Source organism: Cokeromyces recurvatus (genome assembly GCF_025118155.1).
Source record: "Cokeromyces recurvatus strain NRRL 2243 chromosome Unknown BX663scaffold_42, whole genome shotgun sequence".
NCBI lineage: Eukaryota > Fungi > Mucoromycota > Mucoromycetes > Mucorales > Mucoraceae > Cokeromyces > Cokeromyces recurvatus.
In genome coordinates, this window is record NW_026251428.1 from 63,130 (window position 1) to 76,326 (window position 13,197).

Genomic DNA, 13,197 nt, shown 5'->3' on the forward strand with positions numbered 1-13,197 from the left:
TAGCATATAGTATGTATGTAAATATTCATATATATTTATTTATAAACTGAAGTAAGCTTTAATTGTTTATTCAATACCCATTTTTGATTTAAAATGTTGGAAAAGTTTTCAGGATCAAGTTCATTTAAATCAAATGATGTCGACACCTTTCCATCTCTTTGAAGTTTTATTAAATGAAATACAATACCACGAGCGGCAGGAAGATGAAGAGATTCAGGATATCCCTTATAAATTGTCTGAACAATGTCTAATGGACTTAATGCTGCCTTTTCACGAAACATATCAAGGATTTGGTTTTCACGTTCCAAACGATGACGGATATATTCTTGTATTCTACTTATAGCACTCTCTTGATGATCAATGATAGGTCCATGTCCTGGATAGAGTCTTTTAGGTTTTAGACGAATGAGACGTTGTAAGCCGTTGATATAGTCTGATAGATCATCAAAGACGGCTGTACCTTGTCCAAGAACACAATCTGCTGTAAATAAACTTTCTTCTTCCTTTAACCAAAAGGTACAATGATCTGCAGTATGACCAGGTGTATAGATTACCTCCAATGTTACACCTTCTACTGTAAAGATTTGATGGTCCTTCAAATCGTGCGTATCATATGAAAATTCCTTCATATGATGATGATATAATAATATATGTTGGCCTTCTGGTATAGGATATTTATGAATACGAATTGGAGATTTCCTTGTTAGAGTCTTAGATGTCAAAATGTCGTTTAAACCACCCCAATGGTCACGATGGCCATGACTAATGATGATGTCTGAAATGTAGGCGTCTGGGTTTATTTGTTGAAGTGATGTCTCGAGATGGGATAAATATTCAGGTTTACCTTCACCGCAATCAAGTAATATTTTTTGTGCGCCTGTTCCTAAAAGATAGGTATTTGTACCTATACAGGCATATATTTATATATAATATATATACATACATGCATAAATGGTATCATGTTGTTCAAATATAAGAGTGTTTTACTTTTTTTTTTACCTTGAAGAGTGAATTTCCCCGGGTTAAGACCAAGTATTCTCCAAACACGAGAAGAAAGCTGAGAGAATTTAGGAAGGCTTACGAGTACTTCAGTCATGAATTGGAGAAAAAACAAAAACAAAAAAGGAACTGCTATCATTATTTTTTATAATAATGTGATTTTTTTTTTTTTTTTTTTTTGATAAACCAATGAAAATTATTATTGTTATTTCTTGTTGTTGTTTGTTTTAATCATTCTTAAATACGTATTGGTAAAATAACTACTTTAATAAAAAAAAAATGTTCTAATAGTCAAAAAAAAAGGCTCTTATTCCACTTGTCAGGGAGTCGTAAATTAATCACCAATAGCTACATAATATAAAAAGGCAAAGCAAACTTATAGGAAAAAAGTATAGAAATTCCAAAAGACAGAAATTGCTCCTCCAAATTGACGGTTTTGTAATACTCAATTGACTGTTTAAGATTATAACAATTATTCTATGGCTAAATTTAAATGTGACCAGTTCATTTGGTTTAGATAAAATAAACTGAATTGTTTATGCATATGAGGCAAAAAAAAAAAAAAAAAAAAAAAATTAAATCTCAACTTCTCAATTATGCTTTTTTAAGCCTCAGGAAAAAAAGTCACTTTGCATTTAATCTGTTTCTTTAACTTTTACTTCCTTTTATCACTTTCACATCGATCAATGGGTACTAAAGAGAAAAAATCAACCATCAAATTTCAAAAGAACAAGCTTAAAAGTGTTTTAAAACGCAGAAAGGAATCAAATAAGCTTAAGAGACAAATTATCAAGCGTCAATTACGACGTGGCAAGAAAGATCCATATAAAAGTATGTGTATCAAATCTAAACTTTAGACACCATGTTCTAACATCTTCTATAGATGATGAAGAGGAGGAAATTAAAGAAACAAAAGCAGAAGACTCAATTGAAGAGTAAATGATTGAGAAACTCATAAAAAAAAGAACAATAAGACTAATTTATTCGGGCTTTCTTATAATAGAGTTCCTCAAGTGAATGTTGAAGATTATTTTTGTAATTTTGTCCTTGAAACGGATGAACCTCTTGAATTAAGCGATGACGAGGTTAGTTAATAACACATACGTGCTAGTTTAGGTTATTTATATAAATAATAGGAGGCTGATTTAGATGGCTTAGATGCTTTTGAGGGTATAGAAGCTCCTAAACAAAATGATGAATTGCAAGAGGATGTGGATATGTCCGAAGCAGACGACAATAACGACGATGATGAAGAAGAAGAATATTCTGATGAATTTGAAGATGAGGATGAAAATGATGAGATAAATGATGAAGATGATGATACAGAACTTGTTACTATGGCTATGCTTAACGAATGGTCAGCAGCTGCCTTCAAAAAATCACCCACAGCATGGAAAAAGATGTTAATGGCATTCAGATATGTGGTTAGATCAGATGAGCATCCAAAAATACATTTTACATATCGTGTAGAAAGTAGTAAAGGTAAAGGAAAAAAAAAGGGGGGGAGCATTAGATCTTGTTATATATAAACATGTCCAGGCTAAACTTTATAATTTTAGTGTATACTAAGCTTATTAGAAATACATTAAAGGCAGCATATCCCATTTTGAGTCAGCATATCTATTTCTTAAAAAAAGAAAAATATCCTGGAAGAACAAAAAATTGGCCAAAATTAGAAAAGACAATCCAATTGTTTCTCAACAACTGTGTACGATTTCTTCGTGAATTATCTGAAGATGATATAATTCAGTATGTACTGGAACAATTAGAGCCATGCACATTATATTTCGGTCCTTTTGCTAAATTATCTAGAGAATATCTGCGAGTAAGTTTTTTTTTTTCTGCTTGCCTAAAGTAAATATCAGTTTAACTTACTACTTATTTAGGTATTGTTAGATCGCTGGTCAGATGTTGCACTTTCAGAGGAAACACGCCATCAATGCTATAAAGCGATTCGTCAGCTTGGTACAGCAGCAATTGATGCTAACCGTAAAAACTATATGCCAAATGTCTTGAAGGGTGTTTATCTCATTTTTGCAAATCGTTCTACAAAAATTAATGAAGCCAGTTTACCTGTAATTCAGCAAATGCTTGAAGAAGCAGCTGATATTTATACTATCGATCCTAACCTTAGTTATGAGCATGTAACTATTTATATACGTCAACTAGCAGATCATTTAAAGCAAGCAAAAAAACAAAAAACAATAGAAAGCTTTAAACAAATTTATACATGGCAATACATTAGTTGTCTTGATTTCTGGGCTAATGTTATTGGTGTGACTTGTGATCCTACAATGGGTGAAAATTCAGCAATGCAAACACTTGTTCATCCTCTCGTTGAAGTTATTTTACATACTATTCGATTAAATCCTACTCTACAATTCTTACCTCTTCGTATTCATCTCATTCGTACCTTGACAGGCTTTGTAGATGCTACAGGCTACTATATACCTTTAGCACCATTTTTATTTGAAATCTTGAGTAGCGATGTCTTTAAAAATAATCGTCTACCCGAACAAGATTTACCAGACTTTGATTGGTCGCTACATTTAAAGACTCCAAAGAGTTATTTACAATCCAAAAATTATCAAGATGCCGTATTTAATGTTATGTATGATTGCTTAATTGACTTTTATGCCTGCCATGGTCTTTCAATTGCTTTCCCTGAATTAGCTATCCCTGCTATAGACAAGGTAATACATATTTATATACTTTTTTTTTTTAAAAAAAAAAGACACTCACAGTAGTTATATAGCTTAAAGAATACCTTATAAAAATGAAAGGTACACGTTTTGTTAAATCAATTCGTACACTTATTGAAAGAATGGAAACACACAAGAATTATATTGAACAAAAGCGTGCGCCAATTGAATATACACCTAATAAATTAGAAGAAGCAAATGCTTTCTTGAGAACGACGGATTTTGCAGGTACGCCTTTTGGTAATTTTTTGAAGAAAAGAACTCAACAAAAGGAACAACAACAACAACAACGACGACAATAAACATTTTAGAACTACATTTGTTTATATTATTTTAATAATAAAAAAAAAAAAAGAATAATTATTTTTTTCTTGCAGATATCAATATGTCAGCTCTATTATATAAAAGTGAGTCATCTATTATACATCTTTATGAATTTCAAATACGTACTTGTTTAGACGTGTAATAATATCTCCAGGGATATAGAATTGAATCAAACCTACAAATGTAATAAGAGCAGAGACCTTTGTTTCCAATGTGCGAATCTCCTACATATACATATTTATATATAATTAGAATATATATATATATTCATATACTATACGTTATTTAAACTTACAATAGCAGATGCAACATTAGCTGAAGTATAAGTAGCCCACAATTTATAAAGAATATCCATTGCATTCAGCAAAACTTCAGGCATATTTTTCAAGATGGATTCATCTAAATGACTAAACTGGTCTACTAAACGTTGTGTTTGATTGAAATCCTTTGTGAAAGGAATGATATTTATTTGTTCTAAAATTTGAATAGCATGCTCAAGCTGACCTTTTTCATATATTGTACGGAATTCCAGTAGTTGAATAAGAGTACGAATTGTTTGCTTTCGTTTATTATCAATGGCTTTAGAAAATGCTTCCTGTTTTTCATAATGCTCCATGATTTGAATAGAGAATTGGATAATTTCGTCATTAGATAATTCTGATAGTGTAGGATCAGTAGCTCTTAATGATTGAGGTTGTTGTAAAGCATCGCTTAATTCCTTAGCTAATACATCTACCATTTTATTATAATCCTATTTAAAATAAATAAATACATTAAAAACTATAGTTCTCTTATTATCATCATCAATCATTTACCCCAGCTAAACTGTATACATAAACAGCATCTCTACAACGACCTGTATGAGTGAATCCATCAGCAATAGGATAAAGAATTTGCTCGGCATATTCTTTCCAGGTATTAATATCTAATAATTGTTCTTGCGCTTCAATTAGCCCTGGCTAAAGAATGATAATAATAAGAAATAAATTACAAATATCAATTAAATATGTTAACATGCTTACAATTCGTCCATTTCTTTCTGATCCCACTAATACTTGATAATCATGACTTGACAAAGTAAATTTATGAATATAAGTTTTGGCAAGCTGAATCATACTTTGATCTGGATATCCCTGTTTTGGTGAATATAATGTCAATGTATATAAATACTGAATAGCATTCTTCGCATTTTGAGCATTAAAGGTTTGAACATATTGATAAATAAGTCGAGGATAGTTTAAAGCATACACATCTTCCTCATTACATATTACTATAATACAAAATAAATAGATGTTGCTTTTATAACTAGCAAAATAGAATACTTACATATATTATGCATATTTACTTGGCTTGGATGAGGGACTCTTAATAAGCCATAATAAACTAAAGCAATAGCAAAATGAATTGTTTCGAGTCGAAGGTATTTTTGTTGATATAAATAATCAATAGCTCTTTCGAACTGAAGTGATAAAAGTAATACTTTAAAATAAATCCATGGATTAGAGTCTTCTTGATTATAATATTGACTTCCATGTTTAGTTACGTTCTTTTGAACATCAAGTATTCTAAATCTTTCTGATTCAGGTTTTACTGTATCATTGTATTCTCTTGCCAACATTAACTAAACTAGCTTTATTAGTATAAGCATATTACATAACATTGAAAGAAAGAAAAAAAGAAAAAAAAAAAGAAAAAAAAAAAGGTACCTGAAGCCAGACATAATCTTCAATGGTTTGAATAATATTAGGTAAGTTAGGCTTATGTAACTCGCATCGACCAATGATCTTGTAGATCAATAATTTATAAGGATCTACCACTCTTTCACCGTATTCAAAACGATAATAGTCTTGCAAAATTTCATCTTGAGTAGCTTTTGGTACGCTATAGAATAAAATTAGTAATTATCATAGAAAAGAAGATTTATTCGTTTACCAATGGTCTTTTGAATTCACGTATTGTTCAAAATAAGAAACGAATTTCTTTTCATTTGTAAACATTTCACGGTGATTATCAACAAATTTTGCAGCAATATCCAAATGTCCACAACGCATTAATAGAAAGATAAATACCCAAATGGGTAGATCTTTTACAATTTCAAGTCGATCATCAGTCCATTCCAATCCATTTTTGAAAACAAGATCTATATAAGCTTGTAATCGATAACTGAAGGATGGAATACCACCCACTTTCATTCTTTTAGCATTTCGATTTAAAGAATCATTGATGTATTGAGCAGTTCTAAGCAAGGGAAAAAAAAAAAGGTCAAATTGGTTTAACAAAATAATCTACTTTATAAACTTACTGTTGTTCTAACCACGATTTTGAGGCAGCGATTAATGAGCAACGAGTTCGCATAGCCGCTACACTTTGATAAGGTTCCGCAATATAATCTCTAGTAAAACGGCCCTCAAAACGGCCTCCTATGTCTGATTTGTTCGCGAAATGTCCTAATATATTCCAAGCTTCAAATGCGTGATCTTGAAACTAAAAAATATTATTAAACGCTTTATTTATTCATATTTTTTTTTTTCGTTGTACTTACTCTCTTCAATTCAGACATGTTACGAATATTAGATAAATTTTTGATTAAATCAAAGTCAACATCAATTAAACGATTGTCATTTAACTGTGTCACGACATTAGCATATTCTGAAATTCTCTATCATAGAATAATATAAGTTTCTATCAATTTAAATATAATAAAACAACATACAGTAATTCCAGTAGTATTATTATATTTCTCAAATTCTTTATAATCAGCCATATTTTCATCTTCTTCTAAACGTTCTTGTTCCATATTTTTTGAAAACTTTTCAAATTCGCTTTGATAAAACTTTTCAAAATCATCATCATTCTATTTCATTTAATGAGTATCAATTATATTCATACATAACCATACATTACCACTTTTCGTTGTTCTTCAATAATGTCAATCAGGATTTTTTCATGTTCTTCAGCTAAAAATTTCTATTTAAAATGCATTAGAATTATTTCAAGTTAAAACGTCGAAGTCTTACTTTGATATCTGTATGATTATCTAATTCAGCAATCTCAAATGTACGACTAGTGTTGATAGGTGTTGATACGTGTTCGGTATTAATACCATTATTGGCAAGGAAGTAATGTCTATTATTTAATGGCTTATTAATTAATTTGTAAAAAATAAAATAAACAATAGACTATGCATTTACGCTTTAGCATGTAGTTCCTGTGTTGGTCTTATTTTTTCACTCATGGCTTTGATCTCTCTCTCCATTTGATCAATGCTTTTTTGGATAACAGGAAGATCTCCCCTATCACTTGGAGAAAGGAGTAGCTGTGCTCTCTCTCGAAGCTGTTTAAGTGTGTTTATTAACATTATTGAAAATAGATGTTAAGACACAATCTTTCGTATAAATTATGAATGAAAAAAAAAAAAAACCAAGAAACACGTATTTATTTTTTATTTTATTTTATTTTATTTTTTTATTTTATTTTTTTTTTTTTTTTTTTTTTTTTGGAAAAACAAAAGGGTAATTTTGCGTGAAAACAGTCACAAAAAGTTTATTACATGACTTTATACAAATGAACCTGTTTAATTTCGTCTAATTCATCTTCATTTAATTCTTGGAACCAACCTGCCTCATAATCAAGTTTGACTTCCTTTACCCAACCACGTAATAGTTTTGATGCAGATAAGCCTGCTTCCTTTAATTGATCTTGTAATGAAGGAAGCGTGACCAATAAGAGTCCAGGCTTCTTTTTAGTTTCAGTGCGAATGAATTTCCAAATTTGCTGCTGAATAGAAAGCTCATTAAAGAATTGAAATACGTTATTTATTATAATAATATCAGCTTCTTTTGATAATAATTCTGGCATTGTTTGAATATCTTTACACATGACTTGAACACGATCGTTCATTTTGTATTTTGTAATCATATCTTGTTGCAGTTTTGTAAACCATTCATTGATTTCAACACCAATGATTTTACGTGCACGTGTAAACAAATGGCCCTATAAACAAGTTAATATGTATAGATTAGATGTTGAATTTAATATATACTTTACAGCATATAAGACAGCACCAAGTCTTGATCCAACATTTACAATCACTTTATCCTTAGTCTTATCACCTAAAGCAACTTGATACAAGAATTGTAACTGTAAAACAGATGCAGAATGGGAAATGAAATCTAATTAATAGAGTCAATAAACATGATTATTCCTTTTAGTTTATAAAAATTTTACTTAAAGGAGCCACATTTCTTGATTGACAATCAAGACAGTAATTACGCGACATCTTGCCTTCATCACAGAGCTCATCTACATCTTCTTCCGAATATAAAAATCCATCCACATGAACTGTATTTTGTTCTGTATATCCTTCAAACTAAACATTTGATAGTTAGATCATTTTTGATTTAAACTTTTTTTTTTTTTTTCTTTACCTCAGGTGTGTTAGGGATTGTCGTTTTTTCGCCAGGTGCTTCAGCAGAAATAGGAACACAAGTTCGAAGATCTTTAATAATTCTGCCTAATTTCATCATTTTAACGTCACTCACAGGTTGGAAACTGCCATCGTGATCCTCCATTTCTATATCTTCAGTACCATGATTGTGTAATTGTCCATGATATTCCTCTAAACATACTCATGTCAAAAAAAAAAAATTTTTTTTTTACTAATTAATAAATCTTACGAAGCGCTGATTGCACAAATTCCTGAAAACTATGGAACTCAGAGTCATTAAGCTCTGAAATAAGATTTATAAATTTATCTTTGATTATTTCGAGTTTATCCGTATTACTATCCATTATGATATATTTATATAAAAGCAGTTAAATAACATTTATTACATTCAAAATCATAAATAATGACTTTCATTAAATATGGTAACGGGGTTTTAAAAAATGACATGAGATGAGGTAAAGGTAATTAAAGAGATCTAGGAAGAATTCTTTTTTGCTAAAACTTCACGCATCATTTTATGAATCATTTCAAGCTCTCTCTCTTTTTCATTAATCTTTCTTTGGTCCTCAATGCGTCGAATTTCTAATTCTTGAAGCTGATTTTCCAAGTCATGCTTTAATTTTTCTGTCATCTCAAATCGTCGTGTAAATTCATATAATTTTCTTTCTAAACCCTTATTTTTTTCTTCCGTAGCAGCCTTCTTTTCGAGCGCAGTGGATAAAGAACCCATAATGGTTTCTACTTCATTTTCTAATTGATCGATTCTTTTTGCTCTTTCTTCAATTTCATTCTCTTGCTCTGCCATATGCTTTGTCTCTTCTTGTAATATTTCATTTTGTTTTACAAGATCTTCCAAGTCATTGTTGGCTAAGCTCAAGTTATGCTTCAAGTCTTCAATTTCTCTTAACTTGCGATTTACTTCAGTTCGGGTATCTTTTAATTCTCGTTCACTTTTTGTTAAAGATGCTTTCAGATTGGCAATTTCAATATCTAGTTGAGATTGTTGCCTTTCAAGATTAGCATTATCTTGCATTGTTTCCTCCATCTTTTGTTCTGTAAAGCTAAGCTTATTTCTTAATGTCTCGAGACGCGTCTCAAGCTGTTCTATCTTTTGTTTAGACATATGCTCCATATGTATTAATTCATCATCTTTATCTTTTAGAGCACGTTCCAACTCTTGTACTTGGTTTGTTGTTTCTTCAAAACTAGTATTTAACGTTTCGAATTCAGCCAACACATTGTCTTTGTGTTCTAATTCACTTTGAAGTTCATCAATTTGTGCGGTCAATTTAGCTTGCATAGCAAGAGCATCTTGTAAACGGGAGCGGGTATCAGCACGTACAGATTCTAAATGAGCAATTTCACGGTCTCTTTCAGCAGCTTCTTTGGCAATCTTATGAAGACTCGCCACACTTTCTTCTAGTTTCTGTGTCAAGTGAGATTTGGTTTGAACAATTGATTCTTCATTCAATTTGGATCGTTGAAGCTGAGAGCGACTATCTTCAAGTTCTGAAATAACATGATTAAGTTTTATGGATTTTTCATTTAGTTGTTGATCGAGGTCTTCAATACGTTGTTTGGCTAATTGTAATTGATCCGCTTGTCGCTTTAACTCAGCTGTCTTGACTTTTATTTCCTGTTCTAATTCTTCTGTATGATCTTGTTGTGTTAATTGTAAATTATCAATTTGATTTGTCATTTCTAATAATTTACGCTTTAAATTATTTCTTTCTGCTGTGATCTGGACATAGCTTTCAGATTGTTGGCGATTTTCACGCATCATAGTCTCAACCTGTTTCTGTAAATCTTCCTTTTCTTTTAATATCATACTAACTTTATGTTGTAGATCATTTTTTTCCATGTTGATTTTTACATAACTTTTAGATTGTGTTTGATTATCGTGCATAATGATATCCAGCTGCTTTTGCAATCCTTCTTTCTCTTCAAGTGTTAAGTCTATCTTTTGTCTCATTTCATTAAGTGATATTTCTAACTTTTCGACTTCCCTTGCGTATTCATGAGAAGTTGTTCTTTCTTTTGTAAGATCTGCATGTAATTGGTTACTTTTAGCACGTTCCTCGTCCAACATATTACGCAATTGATTTTCAGTTTCTTTAAGTTGAGTAGACATTTGATCACACTTCGTATTCATCGTATTTAATTGACGGTTAAGATCTTCCACTTGATACTGTAAGTTATCACGTTCATTTGTCAATCTAGAGGTATCTTCTGATTGCTGCGATGTTGTAGCCTTTAATTGTTTTTCCAAATTTCTCTTATCCTCAATTAAGCGATCGATTCTTTGGTTTAATTGTTCTAATTCAATTGCAGTGCTTCCAAATTCCTCTTTATATTTGCTCACAAGATCTTGTGCTTGATTTAAAGCATTAGATTGTTCTCTATGTAATGAGCGTTGATAATCAAGTTCATTGTCCAATTTCTTTTTTTCAGTACGCTCATTTTCCAATGAATCTTTAAGTTGCTTTATTTGAGCACGTTCTGATTCTAAACTGTTTGTTAATTGCTGAATAAGATTTGATGCCTCCGTATATTGGCCATTGATTTGTGATAACTGACCAGTCAAATGACTTTCCTTTTCAGTTAATAAAGTCTTTGCCTGCTTTAATTCAGCTTGTACTGACTTTATGTCCTCTTCTAAAGCCGAAATACGCTGTTTGTACCTTTCTGATTTTGCACGCTCTAATTCTACAGCTGATTTTAACTGAAGTTCTGTATCCTTAGCCTGCGTATTGAGTTCAGAAATTCGACCTGTCAAATCTTGTTTTTCATCTTCTAATACTTTTAAACGTTCCAAATTAGATGAGGCTATTTCAAGTTCATTCTTCAAAGATATAATTTCCTCTTTCGCAGATTGTGCTTCATTATTTTTTGCTTCCTCTAATGTTTTCAAATTATATTGTAAACTTTCCAACTCATGTTTCAAATGTGTGTTTTCTGTTGTCAAGTTCTTTTCAGTATTTATAGCAGTATTCTTGAAATGATCACGTTCTTGAATAGCTGTCGTGTAGTTTTGTTTGAGACTTTCAAGTTCATCGGTAAGACTCATGATCTTAGTCTCAGATTGTTGGAGTTCAACATTGTAATCATTCAAATCTGATTTTAATTGTTTGTTGATTTTTTGTTGCTCTTCGAATTCAATTTTTGTCGTCTTAATCTGTTCTTTTAAAGAGCTTATAATATCTTCTTTATTTACCTTTTCCTTTGTTAGATCCTGATTACAACGTGTTAATTCTTCACTCTTTTGAGCTAATTGCTCTTGTGATTCAGCTAATGAGGCTTGTGTCTTTTCTAGATCCGATGTAATTTCCATTAATTTATTTTCATTATCTCTAAGTTGTCTCGAAATTTCTTCTGATTGACTTTCAAGTTCTCGTTTTTCAGTTCGATACTCTTTTTGTAATTGGAGATATTGTAGTTCAAGTTGTGAAAATTTTTCTGCATATTCATCTGCCTTCTTTTGACTTGCTTCATTATTTGATACAACAGCCTCTATCTCACTATTACCAGATTCATATTGCCTTAACTGCTTTTTAGTCTTTTCAAGTTCATCTACTAATGTCTTGATGCGACTATTATGAGCCTTTGTAAGTTCCTTCATTTTATTTTCCAATTCAGTACGTTCCATTGTGACCATTGAGGCGCGCCTCTTCCATGTGTTTGTTTGTTCAAAATATTCTTTCAGCTTTTGTTGGGCTTCTTTCATAACATCCTCTGATGTAATGTCTTCCTCAGAAGCTTGAATAATATGTTGCTTCAATTGTTCTATACGTTGTTTACATTGTTTGTTAAGTTCAATAAGATCTTGTCGTTTTAATTCATTGCTCATTTTAAGTTGTTGTTTGAAAAAGTTTTCAAAATCGGTAAGTGAATGCATGAGAACACCTAAACGATTACTGGTTCTGTCATCTTCCAATGATAAAGTTGAAAATCGACGATGATCTACATTAGAATGTCTACCGTTGAAAGTAGTTGATGAACGAGATAGAATTGAATCGCGAGTAGAGATTATACTAAGTCGAGTATCATGATCATTTCTTGGTCGTTTGCGATTAAGATCTCTAGAAGGTGTTAGCCCTGAAAGAGAAAGAGATTAGAGATGTATTATAGTAAGTGATTAAAACATACTGTTTGGATTTATATGCTGATTAGATATTGATGAAGAATTTTGCATTAAATAGCTTTATGGTAATAGTCAAATATTTTACTATTTAGGAATCTTAAAAAAAAAAAAAATAAAGTCGTTGACAATAAAAAAAAAAAAATGCATATAAATTATACTTCAATAACCTTGTTAAAAAAAATAAAATAATAACAATAATAATAATAATAATAATAATAATAAAAAAAAAAAAAAAAAAAAAAAAAAAAAAAAAAAAAAAGATAAAAAAAAACTATACATTTATACAAATTGCATAGAGTAATCATTAAACAATATGATAATCATAAAATGAGATTGTTGACTGGATTCGATTTTAAATTTTCGACCATGCAATAAACATTATAGTTGTTGCTTTCTATTGATATAAAACATTCATAAATCATAGAACTTACATCTACAGAATATGCTTACGTTATTGAAGGTACTTGGCTCACAAAAAAAAAAAAAAAAAAAAACTTTATTTTTATTACTAAGAAACATTAACTATTTTATTCATGGATATTCTAAAGTAGATTCGGTTATTGTATTAGCATTTTGGTCCCTTT

At 30.6% G+C, this 13,197-nt stretch overlaps 4 protein-coding genes across 4 annotated transcripts; 1 reads left to right on the top strand and 3 right to left on the bottom strand.

Annotated features, from left to right (window-relative positions):
- Nucleotides 1–35: 35 nt before the first annotated feature.
- On the bottom strand, nucleotides 36–1,096 carry BX663DRAFT_533404 (beta-lactamase-like protein; the record flags this gene model as incomplete). The annotated part of the gene is made up of 2 exons (XM_051530525.1): nucleotides 36–904; nucleotides 1,000–1,096. The coding sequence occupies 2 exons, from the start codon at nucleotides 1,094–1,096 to the stop codon at nucleotides 36–38; spliced, it is 966 nt and encodes a 321-aa protein (XP_051378282.1).
- Nucleotides 1,097–1,651: 555 nt separating this feature from the next.
- Nucleotides 1,652–4,080, top strand: BX663DRAFT_263647 (Noc2p family-domain-containing protein). The gene is made up of 7 exons (XM_051521918.1): nucleotides 1,652–1,830; nucleotides 1,883–1,934; nucleotides 2,003–2,084; nucleotides 2,139–2,481; nucleotides 2,559–2,824; nucleotides 2,886–3,692; nucleotides 3,755–4,080. The coding sequence occupies exons 1-7, from the start codon at nucleotides 1,686–1,688 to the stop codon at nucleotides 4,001–4,003; spliced, it is 1,944 nt and encodes a 647-aa protein (XP_051378283.1). The 5' UTR covers nucleotides 1,652–1,685; the 3' UTR covers nucleotides 4,004–4,080.
- A 40-nt stretch (nucleotides 4,081–4,120) lies between these two features.
- Nucleotides 4,121–7,383, bottom strand: BX663DRAFT_443333 (Nup93/Nic96-domain-containing protein; the record flags this gene model as incomplete). The annotated part of the gene is made up of 13 exons (XM_051523563.1): nucleotides 4,121–4,249; nucleotides 4,306–4,776; nucleotides 4,841–4,984; nucleotides 5,048–5,194; nucleotides 5,389–5,646; nucleotides 5,732–5,906; nucleotides 5,958–6,263; nucleotides 6,328–6,509; nucleotides 6,568–6,684; nucleotides 6,739–6,879; nucleotides 6,930–6,992; nucleotides 7,043–7,151; nucleotides 7,217–7,383. The coding sequence occupies 13 exons, from the start codon at nucleotides 7,381–7,383 to the stop codon at nucleotides 4,121–4,123; spliced, it is 2,409 nt and encodes an 802-aa protein (XP_051378284.1).
- Nucleotides 7,384–7,514: 131 nt separating this feature from the next.
- Nucleotides 7,515–8,840, bottom strand: BX663DRAFT_525355 (uncharacterized protein). Its single transcript, XM_051529753.1, has 5 exons — nucleotides 8,702–8,840; nucleotides 8,453–8,643; nucleotides 8,253–8,394; nucleotides 8,073–8,197; nucleotides 7,515–8,018 (listed from the first exon to the last, which is right to left on the bottom strand). The coding sequence occupies exons 1-5, from the start codon at nucleotides 8,814–8,816 to the stop codon at nucleotides 7,572–7,574; spliced, it is 1,020 nt and encodes a 339-aa protein (XP_051378285.1). The 5' UTR covers nucleotides 8,817–8,840; the 3' UTR covers nucleotides 7,515–7,571.
- Nucleotides 8,841–13,197: the final 4,357 nt, after the last annotated feature.